We start from the raw sequence: 8,779 nt of genomic DNA, 5'->3' as shown, positions 1-8,779 counted from the left end.
ACGATTTTATTACTAGCTGGACAAATCGGAGTATGCTTCGGGCAGTTGGGAAATAACCTACCAAAGCCACCGGAAGTTGTGGCTTTGTACAAGCAGTACAGCATCCCGCGTATGCGGATGTACGGTCCCAATCCTGAAGCTCTCAACGCTCTCCGTGGTTCCAACATCGAGTTCATCCTCGACGTTCCCAATAGCGACATAAAACGTCTAGCAGATAGCCAAGCGGATGCCAACACATGGGTCCGAGACAACGTCCAGAGGTACAACGATGTCAGATTCAAGTACATATCGGTCGGAAACGAGCTGAACCCAGGGGAACAGGGGGCGGGGGCCCTCTTCCAGGCTATCCAGAACATTGATAGAGCGCTTTCCGCAGCAGGCCTCAGCAATATCAAGGTCTCTACGACTACATATTTGGGAGCCTTCACGGACACGTATCCTCCCTCGCGCGGAAGATTCAAGGATGAGTATAGAAACTTTCTCCAACCGGTGATAGGTTTCTTGGTCAACAAGCGATCTCCGCTGCTCGTGAATATCTACACTTACTTCGGCTTTAAGAACGGCGACGTCTCTCTAAGATTCGCTCTGTTGCAACCGAATAGTAACAATGAATTCAATGACCCCAACAACCAGCTCCATTACCAAAACCTCTTCGACGCCAATCTCGACTCAGTTTACGCGGCATTGGAGAAATCGGGCGGGGGATCGTTGGAAGTCGTGGTGTCGGAGAGCGGTTGGCCCACACAGGGAGGACCTGGGGCAAGTGTGCCGAATGCGGAGGCTTATGTTAACAATTTGAGACTAAGTGTGCAGAATGGATCTCCGAAAAGGCGAGGGAGACCTATAGAGACTTACATATTCGCCATGTTCGATGAGAATGAGAAGCAGGGTGATGCGACTGAGAGGTTCTTTGGGGTGTTTAATCCTACTACTAGACAGCTTAAATATGGTGTTAAGTTCAACTAATCTCCTTCGAGAGACTTCTTAAAGAAGCAAGGGTTATGCGGTAAATGGTTATTGTCTATTTGAGGATTTTATGTCTTAAAAATGTGTGAACTTGTTGTAATAATAAGGACTAATGAGCCTTAACCGTTGTTTTTACTTCATCTGTTTCAATAAAGTAATGAGAGTTGTTTAAAAATCTTCAATATATAAAAAATTGTTCGATTATAATAAACAAAAACTTTTTTAATATTTAGCTGAAACAGTTAGACATTACACAAGCCTAGCAAAGGCTGCAAAGCCATCATCAACACGTCGTTTATTTTTGTCTGTCCGAAACTGAAATCAACCGCAAGAATAAATTTATTTGGCTATTAATTAGGATAACTACACAATGCTTGCTGTTCTACGTAAGACATGTCACATGTCCCTTCGTGGTTGCAATCTTTAGTGCCAAACTCAATCTTAAATTGTGGTACGAGTTTTAAACTATTTCAAAACATTTTTGTTTTTCGTTATCTTTTGTACTGATTTTTTTCAGTGGCGGCTCTAGAAATATTTTTGACGGGAGAAAATTTATTTAATATTTAAATTACTTTTATAAATTTCATTATCTTAAAATATTAAAATTAAATAATAAATATCAAAATTAAATAACTATTATTAAAAATTTGATAAATAAATTATATTCTAAACAACAAATTAATAAAAAGCGTAAGAAAATAGAAAAAAAATACAATTTAAAAAATAATTTATTCTTCAGTTTTGAACATTTTCTACAATTTATAGAAAATATACAAAATGTTGTAAGAGAATACAAAAAATATGTTAAAAAATCAATAAATTAGATGCAGTTGTGATTACAGAGCGAAATTGGAATGTAGTTTTTTAGACATAAATAAAAATAAATTAAAATAAAATTAGTGTGCAAAACAAAGAGACTTAGATTCTAAACTAGTTTTTAGTTTCTGATTTTCCAAAAACCATATTTTAGCCAGTCATGATTCTAGTCAATTAGATTTCCTATTTTTTAGGGAATCTGCTTTTTTCTTCCTCTTGCTAATTCCTTCTTAGAAACCAAAATCCATATTCATGTGGTTTCTTCCTATACCTACGACCAAAACAAAAACAAAAACAGATTTTCTTCTCTTTTTTTTTTTATAAATTTCTAATGTTAATAAATAGTTTACTATTCTACAACTCTAAAATCACCCGCTCAAAGTAAACATGATCACTTCACAAATATTCTACATTTTTAAGTATTTACGAACTTCACAAATATTCTACATTTTTAAGTATTTAGAATTTTCTTATACTATCTTTTTCCTAAGCAGTGTGGATTTTTGTTAAGTTAAACAATAATTCAATAAAATAATTTTCTTACACTCATATGCACTATATAGAAAACCTTTCGGATCAAATTTCTGCATCTTTGTGGGATTCAATATAATTTTATTATATATTTGAATTTATTATTTTAAAATAATTTATAATTAGTTTGTATACTTTGATAATAGTATTAATTTTATTTTATTTTTTCAGTGATAAATATTTTACTATTAAAAATATTTTTCATTTTATTATTTTTTAAGAACAAAAACCAGAAACTAAAAACCAAAATCTAAACCACCAATCAAATTTTTCAAAAAACTAAAATCTACTGCAAAATCAAAAACCAAAAACTAAAAACTAAAAACTAAAAACCAAAATCCAAAAACTAAAAACTAAAAACCAAAAACTAAAATCTAGAATCTAACAAAACAATCATCACCAAAGAGGATGAGACTAGAATAATTAAATGGTATATATACTTTTTTAGAAAAGAAATAAAGAATAGTTAAATCGTAGCATTGTTTAAGAGATGGAATTAGAAGATTATTTTCTATTTCAAAATAATAAATAGCTTCAAAATTAAAACAGTTATGCAAAAAATAAAGGTTTCGAACAGAAAACAGGGCGCAGAGGTTTCTACGCAGTGGGGGCAACAACCACTCTGATAAGCGTACACGTCACAATTTAGCTATATTCTAACTTTTTATCATATTTTTATGGGGGTAAGGTAACTGCACCCTCCCCCCACACAACCTGCATCCGCCCCTGATTTTTCTAGACTGCTATGAGGTGGCTACTAGCCTGCGACTTGATATTAAGAACATAATGTATACTTCACACATGTATAAGAATATTCATTAATATTTTCATAACAAAAATTAACATCCATTGATACGATGAGGTTATTGATTATATATGTATAGGAGTGTTCCCTTAAATGCTTGGTTACCCAGTATCCACTAAATTTTTATCTGCCCATCTCATTATATTCGTTACAATATTGTACTTTTTGAGTATCAAATGCCAAATTTATCCATTACAGAAACACACATAACTGATGATGGCTATAGTTAATGTTTCTCTATAGAAAAACTTCCGAACTTTCGGAAATTATCGTCTAAGGAGAAATAACTAAAGTGCCATTGATGATTTCAAGAACTATTAGTAACGAAAGCCATCTTACAATAATTGATGGTGGCTAGTTTGTCTAACAACGTTAGGATACAATTCAATGGTCCATAATAGACGTGTGGTTACCGGCTTTTACCATGATTCCAAAATGCAAGTCATCATCGCATTTAATCTTAGGCTGTATGCAGTGGGGTGTGTAGGGAAAGATCCATTATCAGTGCCGGCTTAGGTGGGGGACAAACGGTGCGACCGCCCTGGATCCAGTCCGATGTCCCCTCATTTCTTAATAGTTAAGGGGTCCGGAATTTAAAAAATATATGTAATTTTATGTTAAAAATATCTATAAATGAGTTAAAAAAATTTCTATATATGTATATATATATATATAAATATTTAGTTTCATCACAATTTTCTGAAAATATACTCGTAATATTTTTTTTAAAATAAAATTTATCAAAAACTTTAAATTAATATTAGTCCAACTTTTTTTTGCATTAGGGTCCGTATAACTGTTGAGCCGGCCCTATCCATTATTCGGATATTCTATGTCTAACCTTTTTAAAAAAAAATCAACATAATTTATTACCATTTTGCTTTAGATAGTATTACTTATTCTCGATTCTTCTGATTAGCTATTTTAATCCGGCTTGTTTTCAAAAAATATATAACTAATAGAATTGCTCCAAAAAAAATATAACTAATAGAATTTGAGCCAGAGTATATTTGACTTTGAGAAGGTGGACGATGTGTTCCGTTTAACAGTAAGATTTCTGAGTCAAGCTGGTTAGGCTCTATTGAAAGCTACATTTAGAGAGGAATGCTCGCAAACATGGAGAGAAACCAAGAGGTTTAAATACCCTGATTAGGCTTGTGGACAAAAATGTGAGATTGAAGCTTCTTTCAGTTAAAGGGAGGGGGAATTTCTTTGAAGATGGTTTGGTAACCTGGTTTGGAGCAAAGCCAAAATGCATGAAGAACTTGTTTCGGGTTTCCTTTGTGCATAGAGTTTTTCATTCTATTCTCTTAGAGAAATCAAAGTTGCACCTGATGTAATAATGTTTTGTTTGAATAAATTTTACATTCATTCAAAAAAAAAGCTACATTTAGGACAGTTTCGTAGGGATACATGGAGTGCGACGGTCTAAGCTCAATCCTGTATGTTAATAATCAAAACAAAACTGAAAAAATTCCATATGAAAATTTATGTATGTATATGTTATTGTGGTTCCGTAACAAAATCTTATCTACCAAAAGAAAACTATACAAAAAGAACTAAAGTTCTATTTATCAAAAGGCAAAAATTTATTAAAAAAAATCAAACTTAAAAGACCAAAAAAAAACTTTGCCCTAGGATCCAAAATAATTTTGGTCAGTTAAAGAAAATTCACACTTCTGATTTTTTTCATAGCATAGATTTAGTGAGACATTCATGAACGATGGGTTTAATGGATAACATTCTAAAACTAGTGAACGATATGATTCGATGACTTTGTTTCATTTCATTGACTTACAAGTCATCCGTTTACTCTTGGAATAAAACAAAATCGGTGTATCTTAACATCATCTTTACATTGTTATTTCTTGAAGATGTCTCAGCATCGATCGAGTTGCTTAGCCTCAGTACCACTGTTCTGCTTATTCTCAGCTTCCTTCTACCACACGGCAGGTTCAGTTATCTTTCTTAACCTGATGATAATATTTTTTTTTTGTCAACTACCTGATGATAGTATCAGAATTTGATTAAATATTATTTTCATTACGTATGATCTTTAATTTAGAAATGAAGCGGGACAAATCGGGGTGTGCTACGAGAAAATTGGAAACAACTTGCCACATCCGGCAGATGTGGTTGCGTTTTACCGGCAGCGTAACATCCAGCGGATGGCTTTACTATCCTGACCATGAGGTTCTCGCCTACTTCCAGTCGCAAGCAGACACTTGGGTCAGCAACTACGTCCGCAACTACACAAATGGTGTCAGATTCCTCTACATATCGGTAGGGAATGAGATGCAACCCTCGGACCCATACGCAATGTGTCTCCTCCCCGCAATGCAAAAAATCGAGAGAGCTGTTTCAGACCTCGGGATCAAGGTCTCCACAGCTATAGACACCAGCGGTTTTAGTGGGTTTCCTCCCTCGAGTGGATCGTTCACCCCAGATTTTCGGATCTTTCTTACGCCGGTGATAGAATTCTCGGGAATCAGGAAATCTCATCTGCTCGTGAACCTCTACACTTACTTCGGCTACGTTAACAACATGAGAGCCGTCAGTTTGGAGTACGCGCTGTTAGCTTCAAAAAAGACTGTAGTCAGTGACGGGTCAAATGATACGAGCCGACTGTGATCTCGTAACCGGTGCCGTTTTTCACGTGAAGAAGAGAAAGATAGAAATAACTAAGCTTCCTTTAACCCTAAATTCTCTTGGAGATTAAGGTTAATTGTTGGAAGTTGAATCTTTATTAATCATATAAAACCATTATATAGGTTATGACACAAGATATCATAACCTAATTAAAAGAGGAAAATACCTATAAGCTTAACTAAAAGGAAAACATCCAAATCTTTAATCTAACGTAAATAGTAAATCATCAAAATCATAACTTTTATTCCAAAACTCATATCTCATATCATTACTCTCCTCCTCGACTAGGAGCTTGTCCTCAAGCTCCAACTCTAGGCATGCCTCTAGCAGCTTCTCTTCTTCCTTCCACATATTCCACGAACTCTTCGTCTTCGAATGGTTCATCCTCTTGATCATCTCCGTTCCTGACAGGCATTATACGAAAAGGACTGGGTTACAAACATGATCTCGCGTGTAGAGTTCATCGCAATTGAAACAAAGTCCTTTTGCTCGACGCTCCGCCATTTCTGCTACAGTCAGTTTCTTCCAATATTGCTTTTGCAGAGCATGTTTTGCTTCCTCTTTTCGGGGCTGATGAACTTCTTTGTCATGATCTTTCTTCTCTAGCATTTTTGGCCAAGTGTTTTGGACTAAATGTCCAGATAGTGGAGCCATATGCCCTCCAAACGTCCTAGCTTGTTTATCACCATCAATCTTGTATTCATTGTCTCGAGCATACTCCATTGCTTCAAAAATTGTCTCAGGACGTAAATACTCTACTTCTTTTCTCAAATTATCAGCTAATCCAGCACAAAACTGCCATAATTGTTGATCACCAGAGAGCCTTGTTTGTCGACTTAGACATTCTTCAAACTTATTGCAGTACTCATCCACAGTTCCAGTGTGTCTAAGATTTGATAGTTCTCCCACTGGGTTTACTGCATCTGCCTTACCAAATCGACTTTTGCAAATCCTTTTAAACTCCTCCCATCCAAGCTTATGTGTTACCAAGCGTCGCAAGTTGAGGTTCCAGTGGTACGCTTGTCCGGTTAAAACAAAAGTTGCTTGTCTAACTTTTGCATCATCACTGAATATTCTTTGATCTGCAAAAAAATCATCACACTTTTGTAACCACTCCATAGCATCGGTTGTCCCATTAAATGGTGGAAACTCGATTTTGGCTGCTTTCACACATCTTCTTTCGAAGTTGCTGTTTCTGTCCTCACGAGTTTCGTAATATCCTCCCTCCATCAACCCTTCCGAGTTTCGATAATCTTGACAATTTGGATGAGAGTCGTGTGGTGCTGCTCCAATTGGTCTGACATTCCAGTCTCCTCCTCCATCTTTTCTCCTATTCCCTCGTTCTCTTCCTACAGCTCGGTTTGGCCATGGTCCCCCGGAGAATCCAGATTGTTGGCCTCCTCCATAAGCAAGGGTGTTCTTACACGAGTGAATTGGTGCCTGGGGAATACCAGCTTCAACTGTTTGTAACGAGAGCCCTTTACTTCCCTTGATCCCACTCAAATTTTCAACTTCGGACAGCTTCTCTGTTGAGAATTTGACTGCAGATCCTTGTTCCTGAAGAACTCCCTTCTTCTTGTCATCCAGCACTTTTGGTGATGAAGGTCGTGCTTCAAGAATGGCGGTATGACTCTCCACTGTTTCCGTCAACGAACTCAACTTTGCATCGATCTTTTCCATCATGCTCGCGAGCTGCTTCAATATGTTGCTATCATCTCCCATTGAATCGTTTGGCTCTGATACCAAGTTGATACGAGCCGACTGTGATCTCGTAACCGGTGCCGTTTTTCACGTGAAGAAGAGAAAGATAGAAATAACTAAGCTTCCTTTAACCCTAAACTCTCTTGGAGATTAAGGTTAATTGTTGGAAGTTGAATCTTTATTAATCATATAAAACCATTATATAGGTTATGACACAAGATATCATAACTTAATTAAAAGAGGAAAATACCTATAAGCTTAACTAAAAGAAAAACATCCAAATCTTTAATCTAACGTAAATAGTAAATCATCAAAATCATAACTTTTATTCCAAAACTCATATCTCATATCATCAAACTCATACCAAAACCTCTTCTCCGAACTCCTGGATACTATCTACGCAGCACTGGAGAAATCAAGAGCTGGATCAGTGAAGATCGTGGTGTCCGAGACCGGCTGGCCAACATCGGGAGGAACCACTGCGAGTGTGGACAATGCAGGAACTTATGTGAACAATTTGATATCAAGACATATTTGTTCGTTTTTGATATCAAATTAGTGATTAATTGTTAAAGCTGATTGCTGTTAGTGTCACACGAGATCATCGCTATCAATCTTATGTGGCCCACACATACTTAAAAAAAAATTAAACGGGTTAGATCCTGATCTATCAAAGACACATACCTAACTTTCGGGTGGAGGTACAACCCACGGATAAACCCTTTCCTGGATATTCAAATGAGTCGAAAGCAATAACTCATATCTGTGTGGCCAGCGGAGTTCAAACCAGGATTCGTCGTATTATATTTATTTCCCTTAAGCACCACTGCCCCCAAACATACATGGGCATCCAGTATCCACCACCTTTTTAAAAAAAAAACTATCCTTTTTTTATTTGCCAATCTATTATATGTATTTTCTACATTATCGTGAATTTTTTAAAATGTTAAACTAGATATTGCATTATTATTGGGTTGTTTCATGTGTATGGCAGGTATAGATGAATATTTATTCTTCTCAATTTCTTATGGACTTAATTAATTAGAGTGTAACTTTTATCAAACATCTTGTGCATCTAATATAATACCAAGTATGTTCGTTTGAAATACTAAACCTAAAAAAAAATACTAAACTTGATGCAAAAGTCATGCAAGTAATTCCGTAAGATAAGCCAAAAATGTAAATATGTTGTTGATAAAGGAATGGGATTGACTATATTTATTAATAAGACGTAATCTCTGATTCAAGTGTTGTCTTAATGTGAAACTAGATTTAGACCCGCACAATCGTGCGGGTGATTATTTTCATTTT

At 35.7% G+C, this 8,779-nt stretch overlaps 2 protein-coding genes across 2 annotated transcripts; both read left to right on the top strand.

Moving 5' to 3' along the window:
- Positions 1 to 14: 14 nt before the first annotated feature.
- Positions 15 to 1,185, top strand: LOC108838215 (glucan endo-1,3-beta-glucosidase; the record flags this gene model as incomplete). Its single annotated transcript, XM_057001827.1, is given in 1 exon segment — positions 15 to 1,185. A coding segment is annotated over 1 exon segment (952 nt), but the record flags the coding sequence as incomplete, so codon positions are not given.
- Positions 1,186 to 4,896: 3,711 nt separating this feature from the next.
- Positions 4,897 to 6,117, top strand: LOC108835720 (probable glucan endo-1,3-beta-glucosidase BG3). Its single transcript, XM_018608944.2, has 2 exons — positions 4,897 to 5,071; positions 5,184 to 6,117. The coding sequence occupies exons 1-2, from the start codon at positions 4,993 to 4,995 to the stop codon at positions 5,747 to 5,749; spliced, it is 645 nt and encodes a 214-aa protein (XP_018464446.1). The 5' UTR covers positions 4,897 to 4,992; the 3' UTR covers positions 5,750 to 6,117.
- The last annotated feature ends 2,662 nt before the right edge of the window (positions 6,118 to 8,779 follow it).

Source organism: Raphanus sativus, unplaced genomic scaffold, assembly GCF_000801105.2.
Source record: "Raphanus sativus cultivar WK10039 unplaced genomic scaffold, ASM80110v3 Scaffold4042, whole genome shotgun sequence".
Classification (NCBI taxonomy): domain Eukaryota; kingdom Viridiplantae; phylum Streptophyta; class Magnoliopsida; order Brassicales; family Brassicaceae; genus Raphanus; species Raphanus sativus.
The sequence above is the reverse complement of the archived record's forward strand: the minus strand, read 5'-3'. Positions and strand labels throughout refer to the sequence as shown.

What these genes read in the sequence shown, in the direction of transcription:
- LOC108835720 (XM_018608944.2), top strand. Translation starts at nt 4,993, where the DNA reads ATGTCTCAGCATCGATCGAGTTGCTTAGCCTCAGTACCACTGTTCTGC. An exon ending in TTCCTTCTACCACACGGCAG is followed by an intron (nt 5,072 to 5,183) that starts GTTCAGTTATCT and finishes TCTTTAATTTAG; the next exon opens with AAATGAAGCGGGACAAATCG.